The 22,140-nt window shown below is 36.7% G+C and overlaps 2 protein-coding genes across 3 annotated transcripts; one reads left to right on the forward strand and one right to left on the reverse strand.

Annotated features, from left to right (window-relative positions):
- Nucleotides 1-967: 967 nt before the first annotated feature.
- gpx1b (glutathione peroxidase 1b) lies at nucleotides 968-2,761 on the reverse strand. Its single transcript, XM_077198164.1, has 2 exons — nucleotides 2,457-2,761; nucleotides 968-1,603 (listed from the first exon to the last, which is right to left on the reverse strand). The coding sequence occupies exons 1-2, from the start codon at nucleotides 2,676-2,678 to the stop codon at nucleotides 1,253-1,255; spliced, it is 573 nt and encodes a 190-aa protein (XP_077054279.1). The 5' UTR covers nucleotides 2,679-2,761; the 3' UTR covers nucleotides 968-1,252.
- A 347-nt stretch (nucleotides 2,762-3,108) lies between these two features.
- fancd2 (FA complementation group D2) lies at nucleotides 3,109-21,940 on the forward strand. 2 transcript variants are annotated; one of them, XM_077198154.1, is made up of 44 exons: nucleotides 3,109-3,231; nucleotides 3,453-3,563; nucleotides 3,682-3,816; nucleotides 3,937-4,004; nucleotides 4,097-4,206; nucleotides 4,323-4,380; nucleotides 6,363-6,415; nucleotides 6,509-6,587; nucleotides 6,744-6,868; nucleotides 7,064-7,151; nucleotides 7,708-7,818; nucleotides 7,939-8,039; nucleotides 8,455-8,566; nucleotides 8,658-8,693; nucleotides 8,803-8,949; nucleotides 9,053-9,187; nucleotides 9,283-9,414; nucleotides 10,077-10,184; nucleotides 10,289-10,398; nucleotides 10,488-10,542; nucleotides 11,325-11,444; nucleotides 11,567-11,640; nucleotides 11,772-11,918; nucleotides 12,854-12,954; nucleotides 13,155-13,270; nucleotides 13,580-13,688; nucleotides 14,522-14,623; nucleotides 14,710-14,807; nucleotides 15,039-15,206; nucleotides 15,293-15,409; nucleotides 15,982-16,110; nucleotides 16,209-16,327; nucleotides 16,417-16,527; nucleotides 16,616-16,749; nucleotides 16,832-16,931; nucleotides 17,270-17,392; nucleotides 17,567-17,660; nucleotides 18,520-18,591; nucleotides 18,717-18,755; nucleotides 18,838-18,912; nucleotides 19,018-19,092; nucleotides 19,243-19,389; nucleotides 20,440-20,523; nucleotides 21,741-21,940. In XM_077198154.1, exons 1-44 carry the CDS (start codon nucleotides 3,144-3,146, stop codon nucleotides 21,804-21,806), a joined length of 4,482 nt encoding a protein of 1,493 aa, XP_077054269.1. In that variant the 5' UTR covers nucleotides 3,109-3,143; the 3' UTR covers nucleotides 21,807-21,940. The 2 variants fall into 2 exon arrangements, with proteins under 2 accessions (XP_077054269.1, XP_077054270.1); XM_077198155.1 differs by having other exon boundaries at nucleotides 3,109-3,221; nucleotides 3,448-3,563.
- The last annotated feature ends 200 nt before the right edge of the window (nucleotides 21,941-22,140 follow it).

The raw sequence follows: 22,140 nt of genomic DNA on the forward strand, positions 1-22,140 counted from the left end.
CTCAGCAAGTTTCCACTCACCAACCTATTATTTCTGTTTTACATTATTTTGAATAATACTTGCATTACTATAACTCAAACTGTAGTGTTGCACTAGCAATGCCAAGGTTTGATTCCCATGGAATGCAAAAACTGCTAGAAATTTGTAAACCTTGAATGCAATTCAAGTTGATTTGAATAAAACATCTTAACAATGCATACATGTAATTGCAAAATTATTGGCAGGTAATACTTAGACGTCTAGAGCCAACAGTTTTGAGAGTACATTGGGGAAATGGTATTGATTTTGGCTGATGTAAATAGAAATGGATGTATATGAATGTTTGCAATGGTTATTTAATAATGTGTGCATTTAGGTATTTTTGTATTTGTGTTTATTGACTAATGTCAGGACATTATAAACACTTTTTAATTACAATTTTTAAGTTTGGAATAATTAAGATTTTTTTTAAAATGTTTTTGAAAGAAGTATCTTATGTTCACCAAGGCTGCATTTATTTGATAAAATACATTAATAACAGTAATATTGTGAAATATTATTACTATTTACAAAACTGTTTTCTATGTTAAAATGTAACTTATTCCTGTGATGGCAAAGCATCATTACTCCAATCTCCAGAGTCACATGATCCTTCAGAAATCATTCCAATATACAGATTTGGTACTCAATTCTTATATTTTAGTTTATCTAAATGAATAAAAAAGAGAGAGTTTTTGAATTTGAAGGTAAAGTGCAACTGCATGTAAACATGTTTGGTCTAGTAACTGCAGTGGGAAATTCTACTCCCAGCTCTCACACCCACACTAGAGATAAGTTTCCACTGGAACTCATTAATACAGAATGAACCTCTTCAATGCACCTGATGATCAGTACCGTATTACACAATGACAAAACCGTAAAAGTCTGTCTTCCAGTTCTCCCAAGCTACCTGAAGATGAATCGAAAGAAGGAAATCTTGAGACATGAGTAGAAAACACACATTTATTGGTCCAAAATGCATATTGTGCCATACAAGAGCTAAATGAAACTGTTCAGTTAGGACTTTTGCAGGGCATCAGCTGCTCCCCACAGACTAGCATGTTTACAGGAGCATCTTCATGAAGTAAAAGTCCAAACTCAGCAACATCATGCACATGAGAGCACAACCTACCTTGAAAACCTATTGGAGACCCGTATAGGTTCAGGTATGCAAGCAGGATTATTATTGATTTATTTTGACACCCGTTTGACCCCCAAAACCCTAAAAGGCATTTTAATTGGCTATGCTGAGAAGTTTCTTGATGTCTCCCTCGATGTTGCTGGTCAGGTATCTCCTGCTGAAGCGTTTGAATGGCACTCCATCAGATCCGATAAGAAACTTCTCGAAATTCCAAGTGATGTCGTTTCTGCATATGGGACTCCACACGATGAACTTGGGGTCGTTCATGAAGGTCATTGGGTCATCGCGTGGGAATGGAAGTTTCTCCTTGAGGAAGACGAAGAGAGGGTGAGCACCTTTCCCGTTCACGTCGACCTTCTCCAAGAGCTGAAATTTAGGTTCATAGCCATTGCCTGGACGGACATACTTCAAGGACAAAAGGATCTCTTCATTTTGACAGTTTTCCTAAAATAAAAAAAATGAAAAGGCAATAGAATCACAAGCTATTTTGGAAATACTTTACAACAACATAGTGAGATTATAATCAAGGGTAAACGGTTAAGTATAATAATAATAATTCATTACATTTATATAGCGCCTTTCTTGGCACTCAAAGCGCTTTACATGGGAGGGAGGAATCTCCTCAACCTCAACCATTCATATATTAGGATAGGAGTAAAAATTATACAAATAAACAGTAGAACATCTCTAAAGTAAAGTAAAATGCCTGTTAAAGTCAAGGAAATAAAAATAAATACAACCGTTCACTGTGAGTTTATATTATCGCAGGAGCATTAAATAACATTAACAGATACAACTTTTCATTTTAATAATATATTAGTAATGTAATTTTTTTGAGTATTTATAATTGTGTTATTTGTTATTATATCTTAAACTAACTTATTGTTTCTCTTTGTACGACAGCTGTCTGCATTATTATTGTTCTTTAATTTTTCATTTAAAAAATATGGCTTTAGGATCTGCATCCAAGACCAAGACTATTTTTTTTATAATATTACACAGATCAGTAGTTAGCAAATAAAAAAACGTGAAAATATGTAAATCCAAATTTATTGATATTTCAAACTATTTTAATGTAAAGTAACTAATGATATTTTAAGCATTATATAATTTACAAATAAATAAGTGTTACTACCATTGACGTTTTATTTATTTTATTTTTAACCGTAGGCTGCCCTTAGTTTATACAGATAAATCAGCATACATAAAAGAGGTGGGTCAAGTGCGCCACAGGCACCTGTTCACTGCAGAGAATGGCTATGAATGAATCAGACATCGTGTTGTCATCTATTCTTACCTGATACCCGAACTGATTGCAGGGAACTCCCAGAATCACAAGCCCTTTATCTGAGAAGCGCTCGTGGAGCTCGTTCATCTGGGTGTAATCCCTGGTAGTCGTTCCTCAAAGAGAAGCGACATTCTCGATCAGGACCACCTTGCCCTGTAAAGAAGAAAACTTGAACTCCTCTCCTGTGAGGGTTTTTGCTGTGATGTCGTAAAACGATTTTATTCCAGCCATGTTTATTCCTACCCCGATGCCTTGCAAATAACTAACTGGTACACACACACACAGGTATAGATCTAGGAAAATGACACTATATAAAACTGTAAACTGAGAGGGCGGTCTGATATGCAGTGACCAATCATTGCAAGACTCTCCTCGCCCACTTTTAATACACGCCCATAGAATATTAGGGGTTGTCACCAAAGTGTTCAGTTAAATATTTCAAAGGTTGAAAATGTTTATCTTATCTGTGGACCTGATGAGGTGTTATTTGATGTATTTTGTATTTTTAGATGTATAAAGATAGATATCTAGTTAAGACATAACACATACATTTGCGCCCTATTTTCTTTTACAGTCTATGGTAGCGCCTCAAAACAATGATCAAGTCTGAATTGAGAATTTTACCACAACCCCTAAATTTTACAAACCACTGGCGCGCTTTGTGAGTGTGACATTAGTCACGAAATCATACATTTTATGCTACCGTCTCAATATATTAACATAACATCTAAACGACGAACGTTTAAGATCATCATCGCGGGGAGTAACCTTAAGGTAAACACTTCTGACGACACTTTGACTCAAATACGGTAATTTCGTCGAGTTCGTCGACTGTGTAATTTAGCTCTTGCCATTTCAGTCTGTCTTGAAATGATTGTTTACCTTCTCCCGAAATGGGTTCTGGGATTGTTTGAACCAGGACTGTCATTATTAAACTGTCAGATTGCTTTAGATTTAATCTGGCCCATGTGATATGTGTTGTATGTGTTACTCCTAACAGGTAACATCTGTTATTTGAACATTTTCATCTGACCCGATCTGAGTTAAAGATGATGCGTAAGAAGAAGCGCTCATCATCCATCACAGTGGACGAAGATTCCACACTTGACGTTCCAAGTAAGTTCCTGATGACGTCACATCTCAAATAAATCGGGAATAGCTAAAATTCATGTACGTGTGGTGTAATTAAAAAGATGTATTGCTGGACTGTATTGATGTGTCTGCATTTGTACAGAGTCAAAAAAGACCAAGAGCATTGGGAGACACACAAAGCCTTCAATACAGGACTCCTACCCGGACTCAGTTTTTGTTCAGTTTCTGAAGGAATCAGGTGTCATTGTAACACCTGGCAGTACGGCTAATGAAATTGGTAAGATTACAGATGATCAAGTATGCATGCAATAAAGGTGAACACACAAGAAAAACATACATTTTCATAACAACAGATTTCATTGACTTCTGTCACACAATCCTTTATTTATTATAACAGCTGTAGACCAAGTTATATTTCAAAAGCGACTCCAGCAGAATCTACGAAAGAGTCCCAGATTCCCCAATGTGAGAAACAGATCATCATTAAATCACTTTTTTCTTTTTACAGAAGTAGTTTACACTATGTATATTTACATTGATCAATGGCTGTTTTGTAGATAATTCAGGAGTTTATATCTGCGCTGGAAACGTACATTGAAGACCCAGAGAGATTGAGAAACTGTCTGCTGCCTTGTGTGCCATCATCCACTTCGGAGCAGGATGCCACGTAATGCACTTCTTGTTTTTCCAACTGAAAACATTACAAGATTTAATTCAAATGTCAAATGCAATTGTTTTTTACACTTATATAGACTTATTTATTAATTTTTCCTCTGATATCAGTTCTGGCTCCTATCAGGAAAGTCTGGTACGCTTGTTGCTTGGAATAGAAATGCTACAGGTAAATAAATCAGCTCAATTTACCTCAAATCAAGAGAAAACTAAGTATATTTATAAATATATATTTTCCTTTTCTTACAATTTGTCTCGGCATGTCAGTCTGAATTTAAATTATTTTTATAATATAAAATACTTTTTTGATTATTGTTTTATATACTGTGTGTGTGTGTGTATATATATATATATATATATATATATATATATATACAGGGACGTGCACAGGAATTATGAGGGGCAGTTGCTCTGACCTGAAAAAAGGGCTTCCCCTACATTCAGTTGTGCTTCTTGCTCGTATTCAGTTCTGATGGTAGGCTACGGGCAACTACGCATGATTTGTAGTATGATTGCGTAAAGGGAACAGCAATTCCGGTAGGGAACAGAATCGACTGCTAAACCCAGGGCCGATCCTGAACTCCCCCTGGGGCCCTAAGCAAAAGGGGCCCTCTACCTGACCTGTGACGCCGTGAGCTATGTAAACCATTTGCCATTGCCACACAATCACACCTGACACTTCAGTGCTCCCAATACAACCCTCCCTCCTTTAAACAAAACAGTCAAAGAATAAGTACAACAATATAGAACAGAATGAGGTTCAAACAAACAATATTTATTGAATAGAGTATTTTCTATAGAATGTTAACATAACAAGTGAATATTAACGTAAACATAAATAAGAAGAAAATAATAAATTATAACCCTGAGCTTTGGCTTTTGGGATTAACTTTGGTTCTCCATACAGCCTGGGTATTTTCGGCATCAGTATGATTTTTTTTATTTATTATTATGCATGTTGAAGCAATTCTTGATTTATGGTTATTATTTACTGAGGGATGTGCATCCATATTGACCAGTATGTCCAGCTAATCAACATTTTAAATTCAATATAGCCTATAAATCAATAGTCAATCAATGTCAAATTGTCAATACATTGCTTTCTATCTTGCATAATTAGTGCAGTTGTTTAGAGTTTTTAACTACACTGAGACTAGATAATCAGTTTCTTGTTTTATAAATGTGACTTTGATTGGGAGTGCCATCATTCACGTGCATGTATTGTACAGTATGTCTGGTCTCCACATATTTCTGCTTGAAAAATGCGAGTTTCATTTCGTGCACGCGCATATGAACGCACGATAACACACGCGACGCGGTTATGTTTTCCGAGCTGCAGTAAACAAACACCGTTGCACTTTGTCGTTTATCAAAAACAAACGTAATAATTTTTTTTATTTTACTCTCACTTTTGTCAGGCACAAAGTGATGCAAGAGATGCACTGCCTGCCCAGCTAGGTTAGCAAGACCGAAAAACATCAAACTTTGCTGACATCAAACTTAGAGAGGAGAGAACACAAGTTTACCTGATTGTTGTTCCCGCAATTCACTCTCATGGGTTTTTTCTTCTTCCTCTTTTCGTGACCAGAAGGATAGTTTCGCTTCATTTTGTCATGGATGTTGTACACATTAATTGACACGCTATGACACGAGATGGAGGCGGGGCCTTAAGTAATTTGTGGGGTCTTACGCACCGGTCGCGTGCAGCGCTGCAGCCACGTAAACAGTTTGCCCTTCCCTTACTGACTTTCACGTTCGGTGCACGAATGGAAGTGAATGAGGCTTTGCGAATTTAAAAAAAAATAAAATAAAAAATGTATCTAGGCCTATGTGAAATTCTGCAGCCATTGTACTATTTTTTTTTTTTTCTCGGAAGGGCAACTTGAGTCGAGAAGGGCATATGGGCAGTTGCCCGGGCAACCTGAGCAACCCCCCTGTGCACGTCCCTGTATATATATAATCTTAAATGACTAAAAAGATCATGGAAATTAATTGGTAATTTTTTTTTGTCTTTTTACTTGTTCTGTTGAATATTTATTAATATTGATTTAGTGAATTAATTGATGCTGTAGTTAATTATTACATTTATTTTGTTCTAAATATTTTGGAAGGAATATAAGTCATATATATTTTTAATGTTCCTACATTTAGACCCTGGTCATAAACACTTTGTTTGAAAAGCTTCCAGAATTCATGTTTGAGGGGTAAAAATTTCCACTTTTTGTACACATTACTTCAATTACAGACAAAGTCTAGTATCATTCGCTTATCAGTGATTGTAATGTGCTCTGTTACAGAGTTAGTGAGGATGGCCTCAACGTTCCCCGTCTCATAATAAACCAGTTAAAGTGGCTGGACCGAATTGTAGACGGCAAGGTACACAGTCCTAGCCCAGTGATGAATATGTTCCTGTGAATGTCATAATTGCCAACAATTCCTTTTTAGCAGACATAAATGTTTGTCATAGCCAAATTGTGGCATTGCTGTGACAGATGTCTGACTACCAGAACTGCTGTGTGTGTGTGTGTGTAGGATTTGAGCAGTAAGCTGATGCAGATGGTGTCTGTCGCTCCAGTGGAGATCCAGCGGGACATTATTACCAGCCTGCCAGAAATCCTGGAGGATTCCCAGCATGGAGACATGGCCAAAGAGCTGAAGTACGTCAGCAGTGTCCCAATCCATGAGAAGGGGTAGAAGTGTCTGTTAAAGTTGATTCATGCTCAGTTGTGTTGTTTGGTTTAGTAATTATGGCTGTGATGGTAATGATGAGTGGGTCTGTTATGTAGATGCTTATTATCATTGTGTATATTGTGTTTATGTGAGTCTGTTTTTGTGTCTACTTCCCTGTGCAGCGGTTTACTTCAGCAGAACACTCAGCTCACTGTGCCTATATTGGATGCTTTATCCAGCTTGAATCTGAGCTCTGCGTTATTGTCAGAGGTACTCTAAAACATGCAAATATGTTCCCTAAAATGCAGTGTCATTGCTTTAAATAAAATTAAATGCTTTGATGATTATTTTGTTTAAGAAAGACAACACAAGCACACTTCTTACACAAAATAGAAGTCATAAGGCTGCATTTATTTAAAACAATTAAAAAAAAGGAAATATTACAATTTAAAATAACAATTTTCTGTTATTTTAAAAAAGAAATTAAAATAAAAAAAGCTGAATTTTCAGCAGCCATTACTCCAGTCTTCATCGTCACATGATCCTTCAGATATAATTCTGATATATTATGCTTAATTATCAATTATCAATGTTGAAAACAGTTTCTGCTAAATATGTTTGTGGAAACCGTGATAGTTTTTTTCAGGATTTTGTAATGAATAGAACATTCAAAAAACAGCATTTATTTGAAATAGATTTTTTTGTATCAATATAAACATCTTATCAGTTTTTCAAGTTAATGCATCCATGCAGAATAAAAATATTAATTCATTTAGACTTTTAAACGGTAGTGTATACTATTCAAAATCCTCTTTCTCTCTATTAGGTGCGTGAGGCAGTAATGGGAACTCTCTCTGCTGTGCAGTTAGAGGATCTTCCTGTCGTAGTGAAGTTCGTCTTACACTCCATCTCTGCATCTGATGCTAATGAAGTCAAGGTCTCTGAACTGACCTTTTTTTTTTTTCTGATTATGAACATTTTCTCTGGTTGACAATTAAATCATTTTTCTATTTCTGTAGAGCTGTAGTTTTGCTCATGTCCCTTTCATGCTCCTCAGGTGGTGTGTGACCTGCGTAAAAAGCTGGAGTTGGAGCAGTGCGTTTTGCCAGCAGTTCTGCAGGCTTCCCAGAGTCGTTTGAAAAGCAAAAACGCGTCGAGGTGAGACATTATCCCACTTACATTTATGCATTTAACAGACACTTTTATCCAAAGTGACTTATAAAAGAGGAACAAAAGCAGTTCGTCAAGGAGCCAATAATATTTGTTATATACAATACCAGGTTTATGTGACAACTAGATTAGGAAGCACGCTAGAGATGAGGAAAAATGCAGAGAAGAATAGTTTTTTTTGTGTGTGTGTGTACATGCGCAAGTGGTCAAGTGCTTTTTGTAAAGGTTTAACTCTTAAAAGATGTGATGGTCTCAGCAGTTTGCTTTCTCTTGAATGAAAATTCTGTCATCATTTACTCCCTTCCCAAACCCAAATGACTTGCTTTCGTCCGTGGAAGACAAATAAGAATATCTCCAGTTCTGCTGACAGTGTTCTGACTTGTTCTTGATTGGCACTTCTCAGGCCCTCCAGTGTCCCATCATGCAGCAGTGGTCAAGACAGCGTGGCTTTGATTCTGGAGGTCATAAAGTCAGCTATCCGCTTTCAGAAAACCATCTCAGAGGCTTGGCTAAAGGTGAGCTAAAGGCTAAAGGCTTCAGACACTAGGTGCTATATTTCCATCCAACTGAAGTGATTTAAATACTGTTTATATTTTCGATTTTCAGGCCATAGAGAATGTTGATGAGTCAGAGGACCATAAGGTGTGATTGAAATTTTAAGTTAAAATGTTATTCGATTGCCATTAGATTGACACATTTCACACCTAAACATACAAATGTATTAATAAACCCTACTTGTTGTGTCTCTCAGGTGGTTGATCTGTTGGTGCTGCTCATCCTTCACTCCACTAATGCAAACCACAGCCGACGTGGGGCAGAGAGAGTGCTTAAGGTCAAAGTTCGCAAGGGTCTGATTCCGGAAAGCCTTTTGCAGAAGACCTTTAAGGGCCATGCTCAGGTCTGCTTTCATTCACACGATTATGACTAAAAGAATAGCCCTAAATATGATCCCTGATTTTTTTTTTTCCTCATATCAAGTATGGTGTAACTGTTTCATACAGGTGATGCGGGGTTATTTCCCATCCATTCTGGCTCTAGCTCAAGGACTCTTGCGTTCTTCAGACAGCTGTGTGGTGCCTTTCGGAGGTCACATGTACAAACAATCCTTCACTGCCTTTGACTCCTACTGTCGGCAGGTAAAAAAAACTCTCGTCGCCTTATACACTGCAAGAAACCAACATTCATTCATAGACGTGCATTGATGTCCAGTACATGTGTGTATGTTGTGTAGGAGGTGGTGGGCTCTCTAGTCACACACGCATGCAGTGGTGTTAGTGGCGAGGTGGATGTGGCTCTTGAGCTGCTCTGTGAGCTGGTATCTCAGAGACCTGCAGAGATGAGCCAGTTCACAGTTTTTGTGAAGGTATGATTGCCTACCCGGTTTATGACCTTAATCCCTTTCTTTCATCAGTTTATTAAAGGATTACCACAGTTATGCCACCCATGGAAGCATTTGTATTTTTCATGTATGAAGAAGTCATGAAAATTATTAAAATCTTAAAAGTCATGAATATTTTATAGTAATTTCTAGCCTTTATATTTCGTCTAAATATTTCTTTACAAAATATTAACAGACTATTAAAAATATTAAATATAGACATCTGTAAGATTGTAAATTCATCTTTTTTCTTTTTAAATTGCTTCCAATAAAACTTACTTGACTTTTATTTATATTTTATATAATACATAGTAAATGAATAAATAAATTGTGTATATATATATATATATATATATATATATATATATATATATTATATATATATATACATATACATCATGGTTTATCAAGGTCAGAATCAAGGTTTAGTCTGCCCAAGACCAATATTTTGTCAAGAATTATTTAGACTAAATATAAAAGTTAGAGAACTATATATACTGTATGTCTATTTTGGATGGAAACTGTTTTTTGATATACGTTTATATTTTATATAATCAAAATTATAATATATATATATCGTTTGAGTGTTTTCAAGTTTGAAATGATATTTAACCTATTGTTGGTGTGAATTGTGGGTATTCTGGCAGGGTATTCTGGACTACATGGACAACCTGACCTCACAACAGATCAGACAACTCTTCCACCTGCTTAGCCGCCTGGCGTTTGGACAGGAGCAGCACGGGGGACACATCCAGGTGAGAAACACATTGCATCTTAAAGGTATAGTATGTCATGTTTTCAATTAAGAGATACTTGATCCAAAATGTAAATTCTGTCAAATATCTGTTACCACCACCAGGATGACATGCATATCGTCATCCGTAAGCAGCTGTCTAGCTCGGTGCCCAAGTACAAGCGCATTGGTATTATTGGGGCAGTCATGATGGTGGGCAGTATGGGAGCCTGCAGGTACACTCTTTACATTACGATGTTTCACTTATACACATCCTTTAGTTGTAATCTTTGATCTCCACTCTTTTTCATCTTGTGATGTTTAGAAATAAACCTGATGGGTCTCAAGGTGGTACACTGCCCAATGAGACACACAGACAGGTGAGTGAGATGATCTGATGGTTTAACGGTGGAGTAAGCGGTTTCTGAGAAGCGCTGTTGAAAGTGGTTCAGACCCAGCACCACAACACACTCATGATGGGGAAGGAGAGAGAGTGAGCAAGAGGGAGATTTGAAGAAAGACTGTAGAAAGAGAGATGGCTGAGAGACATTACAAAAGACAAAAGCTCAGAGGAATATCACTGGGAAAAAAGGGTGTTCATGCATTTTGGGGGCGGATCAATGATGGAAGGAGTGTGTTTGTTTGGGTTGATTTCAAACATCAACAGTGTTTCTCAGAAATTGCTTACTGCACCTTTAAGTTTGTATTTACACTACCGTTCCAAAGTTTGGGGTAGCTAAGATTTTACTTAATGTTTTTGAAATAAGTACCTTATGCTCACCAAAGCTGTAATTTATTTGATCAGTAAACACAGTAATGTTTTTAAATATTATTTCAATTTTAAAAATGTAATTGTAATTTAAATCCTGTTATGGCAAATCTGTATTTTCAGCAGTCACGTGATCCTTCAGAAATCATTCTAATGTGCTGATTTGGTGCTTGAAACATTTCTTCTTATCAATGTTAAAAACAATTATTCTACTTAATATCTTTTGGGAACCGTGATGATAATATTTTTCAGGATTCTTTGATGAATAGAAAGTTCAAAAGAAATTGCTGAAAAGAAATCTTTTGTAACATTATAAATGTCCTGCTTACTTTTACTGTCAGTTGTTACTGACCCATGTACCACATAATGTTTTGAGTGTTGTGTTGTGTGTAGGTGATGGCTCTGTTGGAGTTGGTGCGCTCGTGCAGTGAGAGTTCCCCGGAAGCTGCTGCTCTCTATTTTGATGAAATGGCCAACCTGCTACAGACCTGCAAACTGGACCCTCTAGTGCTGGTGTGTGTGTGTTGGTTATATACTTCAATTAAGTAATACAATACATATCCATCTCTACATGACAAAAATGTCTTAATAGTACATTATTACATTATGCTCTCTGTGTTGGCTGTCACCCTCAGGCATGGATCGGGAAGAGTGTGTTAGAGGATTTTCAGGAAGACTTTATTGTAGACCTTGGACCAGATATATCAGGGTGAGTGACACATTCAGGGCTCATAAAGACACCTATTTTTTATTGTTGTATGATCAAATGAAAGCAATCAGCTGTTTTATTTATTTTTGATTAAATAAACCACCCTTTGTGTGTGTGCGCGTGTCTCTCAGCCCGTTTGTGTTTCCTGCCTCTGTGATGTATAATTTGGACGAGGATGAGAGTCAGGGAGGAATCGCCATCAATCTGCTGCCTCTTATGACTCAAGACCAGCAGCACAAAACAGACACAACCCAACCAGCTGGAGTCAAGAGAGAGAGGTCACTACTGAATACTGTATGCCCGATTTCAGTGGAACAGATTAACGCTTCTGTTACTGTAGGCTGTAAAAGGGTAAAATGATTAAAAAGCTAATAATTAAATCACGTAATTCATAAAAATTATTAAAAAGCTGATAATGAAATTATAAAAATGTTAAAGATATTACATAAATATATATTTTTAAAATGTAAAATTAAAAACAACAAAAATGAAACACTAAAAAAAAACGATTTAACCTATATTCTATATTTTATGCAACCTTTCATCAACATAAGATAACTGTGATAATGTAAATGTGTTAAATCCCAATGTGTGCAAATAGTATAACTCCCAGTGGGTACTTCAGCTGAAAAGAAGTTTGACATTCCTTGATATAGATAGTAGTGCTTGATCAGTATGAGTTTTTAGTAGCCATCGCTGATATCTACATTACTACATATATATGTGGTTTGATCTTGATATGTATGCAAAATTACTGAAATTAAATTAAACTGAAACAATTATTTTACACAAAATTATTTAAAAATATTTTAAGAGAAAATTATGTACTCCATAATTCCACAGACTTAGAAGCAGGCATTATTATTAGTTGATGCCAATAATCCATACTGTATATCGACTTATATCGGCTGCCGCTTGACACACACTTTTTATGTTATTTATCAGTGACACTGTTAAAACATTATCGTTAGTAATCCCGAATAATCCCTTCCATTTTAATGCATATTAAATTTTTTGCATGTATTATGAATTGGACAGTTGAAGCAATTGCAAGAAGCAGTACGAGAGAGGGGAACGGCATTGGGAACCAAGCATGAGCCAGGACTCGCTCTTGTGTCACTTGAAGCTCTGTTGCGCCACATGTCGGAGCGCTGCCCACAAGGCTTTGGCTCCAACACAATTTTACAATTTGAAAGCCTCTCTCTCATTCTAGGCGCGTGTCTCCTCTGTGTCTGTCCCCGTTTTTCCGCCTGTTGAGGTTGTGTGAAGAGGTGCAGCACGAGGGGGATCTGGAGGAGATCGATGCTCTGCTAGGTCAGTGATAACATTTACATTTTCATCATTCTGTTCTAGATTGTGGTTTGTCATGATCACTGCACAGAAGGAATTTATTAGACGCTTTTCTCTTTTCATCATAATAACGATGATGATTATTTATGTTAACTTTTCAAGCGATGTCAGAGATCTTGAGTTTGATTCAGCAGGTCATCTAAGGGAGTTTTGTAATGTTGTAGGCTGTCCTCTGATCCTGACTGATATGGAGGTGGTGGAGAAGGTTGAGAGTCTGTCTAAGGCTGAGAGAGAGTTCCTCTGTTCTCTGCTCTTTCACACCATCAACTGGCTCAGGGAGGTTAGTACACCTCTTCAGTACAACATAGTAGTTGACTGAATGATTTCCTTTGTTGTAGTTCTCAAACTACTGTAAGTAATGTCAAAAATCAATGGATGTCTTGAGACCAAACATCTTAAATTTGGTTTGTTCCTCAGAAGTCTTGGAATATAGTGGATTAAATCGTATGGACTACTTTAGTTGATTTTTATGGCAACCATTTACTTTGAATAATCTGGAACTACAATTTGGACCGACTGTACAGTTTTTATGTTATATATTACCGAATGGATTCTAACATGTATATTATGCATGTGTTTATGAGCGTAGGTGGTGAATGCGTTTTGCAGGCAGAGCGATCCTGAGATGAAAATGAAGGTTGTAACTCGTATTCATAATATCACTTTTCTTCAGAGTTTACTGCAGACGTGCTTAGCAGGTACCAGAGAGACACTTAATCTCTTTTTACTTTAAGTCACTGTCTTAGATATACTGTAGTCTGTCAGTACCTTGATAAAGTAAATATAAATGAACAAATCTTCATATTTCACTTTCAATTTAACTTGTGGATTTCTCAGTATGTCTTATGCCAGGTTCAGACTGCACAATACCAGCCCGATTTTGGCACAGTCCATTTGACGTAGGGTGTCGTGGTGAATAAGAATCGGTTGTGTTATCTCATATAGTTTGTTATAGTGGACAACTGTGATGCTTCACGAATTCCCATCAGAAAGACTAGCATGTTTCATTTTTTTTACGGTCAGTCACGCCGGGTTTCCTTCACATCTGTTAAGTTGACCAATAGGAGCACAGAAGCGAATTATGCTATGGAGGAAAGGTTTGTGGATATATTACCTCAAGTTCTCTTTGGAGGATTGACCGCACATACTTTGCTCTTCATGCAATTGCCCACTGTCAGGTTTTCTTTCTTTTTTGGGGCTTTTCTGACATCAAGACAGCCAGTACAAAACACACTTCTGAAAGTCAGTCGCTAGTTTCGGCTTCTCGTGACATCACGCACGTCGTTAAAGACGGCAAGTGATGATTGGTTAGGAAGCAACTTGTTGTCTGAAATAGTTCTTGTCAGCAACACAAGTATTTAGGAGTCAAAAGTGACTGTCATAACAGACAAAAATATTGGGTAGTCTGAACCCGGCATTATAGTAATTTTTAAAAAATGTGTATATATATATATATATCTTCTAATTAATTAATTAATTTACTATATTTTCTCTGTAAAGGTTAACATTGTTTTATTGTATATTGTGTTAGCTACACCAGGCTACACTCCTCCTCAGGCTAACTTTGATGGAGAGACTCCTGAGGGGATGATACCCTCTTCTTTAATTGCTCCGCTGAAGAAAGGAAAGAAAGGCAAGTCTGCTGGAGAAATCACCAAACTTTACTTTTTGTACGTTTTGTTTATTGGGGTAAGTCCATCACTGTTTGTGTGTGTTTAGAGTCATCTGGGAGGAAGAGGAAGGCCTCAGCGAGTAAGAACTCCTCAGGCGACAAGTCCCAGCTGGAGGGGGCCGCAGAGGCAGAGGAGTCCCAGCAGGTAAAGACCAGATATACTTTCTGTCTTTTGGTTTATAGACATTGGCATGAACATCTGGTAAAGTAGACCATAAAACCATCATGTTTGAGATGGAAATGGAGAATATGTTACTCTTTCATTTTATTTTAATCCATTACATTGAGATTTTACTATGGTGTCACCTGAATATTAAAATATTAAAGCTTTGATTTCTTTTTACATACCAAACCTTTCAATTTTTTGATATGGCAGGACCATCCAGAGAAAGAGAGCGAGAAGGAGAAAGAAAAGGATGCCAAATCAGGGGTCAGTCTGTCTTCGTACTGGCCATTCTTCAGAGAGTTGGATGTTGAAGCTCTGAGCGTGCTGCAGTGTGGCCTTCTGTCCCGGACACTACTGGACACTGAGCTACATAGTAAGGTAAAACAAGTCTGTTTACTGGGTGATTCTCAGTACAAGTACATACTTTAATTATAGAGTAAAAAATATCATTGCTTTATGTGTAGTTAAAGGAGGAGGTGCAGTTGGGCCCTGCTGAGTTGCTTTTCCTGCTGGAGGATATGTGGCGTAAACTGGACTTCAGCTTGGCTTCTGCTCCAGCTAAAAAGGCTCCATTTCTCAAAGTATGAACACAGACATCAACTTGACAACAATTTAACTCGATTTACGTTCATGCACAACTTTGAAACAAAATTCTAATCAACCTATCAGTCTCAGATATTGTCTTAATAATAATAAAAAACACTAAAAACTAAAATCAGCTATTTTAAACAACAATATTTCTTAATTTCTTTAAGAAATCTTAAAATATTTATTTTTCATACTGTACATTATATTGATGGCTAAATTAAGTGAATTGTGGCATCATAATATGAACAGAATAAAAATTATTTTTTAGAGATCTGCTAAACGTGACTTTTGACAGTATTATTTAAACTGATTGATTAATTTTTTTTGTGTTAAATGAAATTATTAGTGTTTTTAAAGATTAACTTTAATGAGCGTTTAATGCATTTTAAAGTAATCTAAATGTAAAACAATATAAACGATTACACAATTGAATATAAAAAAGAACAATTAAATATTCAATATTGACTAGTACTGATAAATTAAAAAACATCTCCAATATTGGCTGATAATCAATATGGTAATGAAATATTGTGCCTCCCAAATATTTTCTTTGGTGTCTCTTTAGAGTAAGACAGACAGAGCAATGGGCTTTGCTCACTTGCAACAGAAAAATGCCAAAGAAATCGCCACGTGCTGCATTGATCTGCTGCCCACACTCTGCACACATCTGGAGAACTGCCACAATCATTTTCAGGTACACAAACGTTTTCATTAACAGCATTGTAATCATGTTCCATATGTAAGAATTATGTTTGTTTTTTTTACTCTGTTTGAACATGTTTGTCCACACAGACTATTCTCTCTGAGCATCAGGGTGTTGTTGATGCTCCTGGTGTGGACGTGAAGGAACAGCAGCTCATGTGTTCAGCCTATCAGCTGCTACTGCAAGTGCTACACACCACGTTCAGCTGGTGAGCCCAGACCTGTTAGCTGTTACTTGAATTTGCTGACAACTACAAACCTTTCTGACTATCTTCAATCACCTGCTGTTCATATTCAGGGCCGGCTTTTCTGGTCTGGAGCATCGTGCTCTGCTGAAGAGGGCTCTGGGGGTCCTGGCCAGCCGGCTAAAAGAAGAAGAGACAGATTTGACTTTAGATCAGCTCAGCAGGTGGGGACGTCAGTGCACGTACTTCCTGTTTGCTGTAAGTGGAGGATTTGCAGTGTAACCATCTGTACGTGGTGTTTTATATGCTCAGGCATGCTTTTGAGTACCTGCAGAACTTCCGAAGCACAGTGCCCAGCCTGCACACAGCCCTATGTCTGACCCAGCTGCTCATTGTGCTGTCCCAGTATGGAGGATCAAACCACAGGAACTACAGAGAACTGATCAGTATGTTTCTGGTTTTATATGCTGTATAATAGTGGTTACTCTCTGTAATACATTCAGCTTTAATGATACAATTTTCCCCCAGCATCCCTGTCAAAGCATTTTCTCTGTCAGGAGTGGGTTACAGCGAGTGGAGAGAAAGAGCGAGGGAACAAATACAACGAGGCTCTTCAAACTCTCCTCAGGTACGTTGTGAATTACACACAAGTTCTCATTCAGTTCCAAAAGCCATTGAAGAAATTAGAGTATTAAGACACATGGATATTAGACTGTAATAGGTAGGGGAGAGAGAAGGAGTCAGTAAAATTATTTACATGCTTCATGAGTCATTTATCCTCCCCTCATTTTAATTCCTGCATTATACAAGAAGACAAAATTAATTACATAAAATATTCATGTAATCTTAAAAATGTAATGTAATTATTATAATGAGATAGTCTTTTACTAATTGAAATGTCAAATATTAATAACATTTATAAAATATTTCTGATCATGTTTCTATAATTTTTTTTCCCCTCTCTAGTGTTTATCTGGAGCACACTGATGATGTTTTGAAGGCGGTGGAGGAAATAGCAGGTGAGGGGGTTCCAGAGCTGATGAATGCTGCTAAGGACGCTAACTCACGCAGTTGGCCAACACTCAACAGGTACGGCGGCTTCAAAAACAAAAGTAGCTGTGTAATTGTAAGTGATGAATATAAAACATAAATATATGAAGGATTGATTTAAATATAGATTATGACCTCATAATGTTAGACCAATCATATTTCATAGAGACGTGTAATAAATGCCAATCTATTCTCTGTTTGGTGATGCTGCAGGCTGACGTTCCTGGTGTACTACAAGAGCATGATGGCGGAGCTAGAGAGAGCTGTGCGCAAGATTCCTCCCAGCAAACAGACCGATACTCAAGAGGTGTGTGTTTGTTGTGTGGGTGTAGATATTATTTTAAAGTGCCCCTATTATGCTTTTTTTCAGATATTACCTTCCACGCAGTGCTTGAAGTGGAGAAAAAAATAGGCCCCCACTCGGTTGCAAGGGCTTAGTTTTGGTTTGAACATTGGGGGGATGAAGTGTGAACCGTTTAATGGGGTCCCAGGGCATTCTCCCTCGTGAGGTTTACTTACTTAGTTTGTTTGTTTGTTTATTTTTGCAAAATGGTCTTTTGTGGTATCATCCTGGCATGCAAAGTTGGTTGATAACATAACTGCAATAAAGTAATAGCCTAGTTAACAATCACTTGTTTACAAAGTGCCATGGGAAGTCGAACTATCTTAATTTTAGAAAATATCTCAAGCAGGGGTGTATCTGGTACTCAGAAACAAAACTGTGAGTGCTCCAGAAGGGGAACACAATATAAAAAATTATATTTTTGATATTTTTAAATTTTCTTATTGGCCTACTAAAAAAATGATTTTCCTGTCATCTCATGTAATATCTGAAGGCCAGGTTTATCCTAATATCTGTCATTATTAGCAGAACTATAGCATTTTTTACAGTCACGACAGACCGGACCATCTGACCATTCAGAGTAGGCTCTCAGAATGAGGGGTTTAGAAAGACCAAATCTTTGATCGAACTGTTTCAGACACTGAGAAAAGTGGTGATGCTGCAATGTATATTATGAGAAAAACTTTGATGCATGGAAACCTAGTAGGAGAAAACTAGGAACCTTTAAAATAGCGTAATAGGGGTATTTTAATTATTTTTTTAAGATAACATGTAGAGCAAGTGTGTAGTGTCTCTCTCAAGCTAATGCCCTAAATCTATTCAGGTGCAGAGCGAGAAGCTCTTAACATGGAATCTGGCTGTGCGTGACTTCCACATCCTCATAAACCTGGTCAAGGTAGAGACTTTCACATCTTTCTTGTGCTCACAGTGTGCACCACCCTTCACATTTATGGCTCCGAAAGCCTCTGATACACAGCTGTGTGATGGTAATCTATAGGATGTTCTTTTTTTTTGCAACAGATCTTTGACAGCAGACCTGTACTCACTGTGTGTTTAAAGGTGAGAAATATTTGCACACACAAAGGTATGTTTATGACAATAATGTCATTCATCACCGCATTGTTTTCACTTTGTCTTTCAGTACGGTCGTCTTTTTCTGGAGTCATTCCTTAAGCTTGGAATGCCTCTGCTTGACTACAGTTTTAAAAAACACAAGGTATTTCTGTCTCATTCATTTAAACTTATGCATAATGTTGCATCTTGCTCAGAATCAAGACTTTTCAAACACAAAAGTAATCATTGCCCTGATGGATCTTCTAAGGAGGATGTCCAGAGTCTACTGAAGACCTTCCAGCTCAGTACTAGACAACTCCACCACATGTGTGGCCACTCAAAGGTGAACAGCTGCTTCTTCTGTGCATGGTGGTCTGTGGAGCTTGACTGGGATTAAAGATTAAAACAAACAAAAATCTTATAATACATTTAATTTTGAAGGCATTAAAGCATATGGCATCTGTAATCATAATCACTGCTTTACTGTTCTCAGATAAGGCAAGATACGGGTCTGACCAATCACGTTCCAGCCTTGAAAAAATGTCTGGAGCAGTTTGTGTATCGCGTAAAAGCCATGCTAACTCTTAACCACTGCCAAGAAGCCTTCTGGCTAGGAAACCTGAAGAACAGAGACTTAAAGGTGAGATTTTAAACTCAGGTGAAAAGAGAAAAGGCACATCAGGGCTTAAAGTCACCATAAATCAAAATGGACAATTCTTTTTTTTTTTTATGGAATATTGCAGTATTTATTATGAATGATTTTTTTATTCATGTGTCCTCGTAATCTTTAATCAAAATAACTTCTCCTCCCTCTTTGAATGACGTCTCTTTCCTGATAATGTTTACTGGCACGAGGACAACCTGTCACTTACATGAGATCGCAGCAATCAATTCCCATTGGACAAAATCAAGTCCTGCCCTACATTTTTTTTCTTGTTTGAGAAGCCGTCACAATAGGGACGAAAAAAGTATCTTAATATTGGTGTGATGCCGACCTTTTAACTATAAGGAATTTTTCTACACTAGTTTTTACTTACCCTGGTGACATTGGGGCTTTTTACACCGTTCTTAACCCTGGGTTATCGTTGTTCTAAACCCCGCTTTTATTCCTGGGTTTCAAACTTGCAATTTAGAGTGGGGTAGCACCGCTTTTTAGCCAGTGTGAAAAGAGGTAGTATTAGAAAGTTACGGCTCAATGCTGAGCGCTGTTAGAGCCTTTATGTAAACAGGTCGCGTGTGTCATTCGTCCAATCAATGAAACTGACACCGCAAATATGCAAATATTGATGTTAACCCAGGGTTTAGGAATGTTCAGTGTGAAACAACAGTTTATGAATACCCAGGATTAATAGAGTGCTGCAGGTATGACGTCACAACCTGGAAGTCTAATTCACCGCTGGTTCCTTCGAGATTTTCCCATGGGATTTTTCGATTTCTGGTGAAAATAAAGCCTTTATTTATATAAAGCCTTTACTATATTCAAATGAAGTGTTAGAATGTTTATTAATGATAGATTTTTTTTTAAAAATTATTTACAAGATACATTTCAAGCTTATATTAAAAATGACATTATATTAATGTTTATAATTTGCATAATAGCTTTAAATTATAAAGCTATAATGTAAGTCCATACAGGGCACAGTGTACCATGTATAGATAATACAGAGATTCAAACCTTTTTTTTTTGCAGGGTGAAGAGATTCTCTCACAAAGGTCACAGGCAGCTGATGAAGAGGAGGAGGAAGAGTCCTCTCAGTTACAGAGTGAAGTGGAGGTACAAGTATAATGACTGGCTGACTTGCATTATCCTGTATAATGGATGGAAATGTAGTCTAATCACCTGTACTCCTTGAAAATAAACAATTTATTCTGACAGTATATTGTAAATTTAAATACTTTTAGTACACATTAAAACATGTACTTGCCTGCTTAGTGCTGCCGACAAAGTAATAAGACTTGATCCCAGTGTACTGCATTCAAAATTGCATCTTGATATCACTAACCCCCTTTCATATTCTGTTTGCCTTTACATGCAAGTATTGGCATCTAGCTAAAATGATAATAACTTGACTTTTTAGGGGCATACACTACCTTTCAAAAAGTTTTTTTAAAGCAATTTTTAGAAAAAATAGAAAAGAACCACCGCTCATCCGTCAAAAATGTCTTGTAGAGAGGTGCTGCTACATTAAATCATCAGGAATTGTAAAAATACAGCAGCCGCACACTCAAAACACTGTGCAAAATCAATTTTAATAGCAAGCTTTCGGTCTTCCGACCTTCTTCAGGCATGCCTGAAGGTAGTATTTTTACAATTTAAAGCAATTTTTAAAAGAAAAATACAGTGAAAACAGTAATATTGTGAAATATTACAATTTAAATTTACAACATCCTGTGATGGCAAAGCTGTAATTTCAGCATCATTACTCCAGTCTTCAGTGTGACATGATCCTTCTGAAATCATTCTAATATTCTGATCTGGTGTTCAACAAACATTTCTTTTTATCATCAATGTTGTTGATAATACCTCTGTTGCACAAGGGTTTTTGGGTAATAGTAACTGATAAAGCATGCAAAGAGGATAGACACTTCAAAAATACTCCAGAAATAGTGTCATCTGAGTATCTTACTTTTGTCATTATAACATATTATAATTTCTTATTACTATGAATGTTACTGTGGCCTCACAGAGCAAATTGTGTTCAAATAAATACAGATATGACAGATCAGTTCTGTTAATTTTGATAAATAGTTGTTATTTTTCTTTATAATTAAACTAATTTCTCATACCAAAATAACATGGTCATCACCTGCCCAGCCGCGTGTTATAATATGTTGTCATGTAATTTACAAAAGCAAATATACAGTACAACATGTCACCTGGAGGTCTATAATTACCTTTAATACCCTGTAATTTCGCATCGCTTGATTTGGGAGTTTAATTTTGTGATGTCTTTCATTTCTTTATCCTTAATTCAATCTGTTTTGACTCAGGAGAGTGACTCTGAGGACAGGAACAATGGACAGGAAGAAGTGGAGGAATCTGATGAATCAGACTGAAATAAGCAAGAATTGCTGAACATCATCAGTACATCAGTACACTATTGTTTCTTTATTATTCCTTCAAAATATTTTGGGGATTGATTATCTCTTATATTAAATGGAAAATATAAATAAAAAGTACTTTGATTTAAGCTGTTGTGTAATGTTCACTTAACACTAATCAAGTGGTTTTCTTGAGCAGCTCTCTACGTGTGTTTGCATGTTTTAAGATGCTAATTTGTTTCTTTTTCATATTTCAATACAAATGTTAATAATAAATTCATGTCAATAAGCTTAATTTTGACCTTAACAGTATTTTTGTGTTTTATGTATGTTATTGTCCAACATGAAG

This window comes from Siphateles boraxobius, unplaced genomic scaffold (genome assembly GCF_051911475.1).
Source record: "Siphateles boraxobius isolate OS27281-9 unplaced genomic scaffold, OSU_SipBor_1 41, whole genome shotgun sequence".
In the NCBI taxonomy this organism is placed as follows: Eukaryota; Metazoa; Chordata; class Actinopteri; order Cypriniformes; family Leuciscidae; genus Siphateles; species Siphateles boraxobius.

Coding starts and splice junctions, on each gene's coding strand:
- fancd2 (XM_077198154.1), top strand. CDS start 3,144: ATGCTACCGTCTCAATATATTAACATAACATCTAAACGACGAACGTTT. Junction 13,689..14,521: donor ACTGCAGACGTGCTTAGCAG/GTACCAGAGAGA, acceptor ATATTGTGTTAG/CTACACCAGGCTACACTCCT. Junction 19,390..20,439: donor TGAAGAACAGAGACTTAAAG/GTGAGATTTTAA, acceptor TTTTTTTTGCAG/GGTGAAGAGATTCTCTCACA.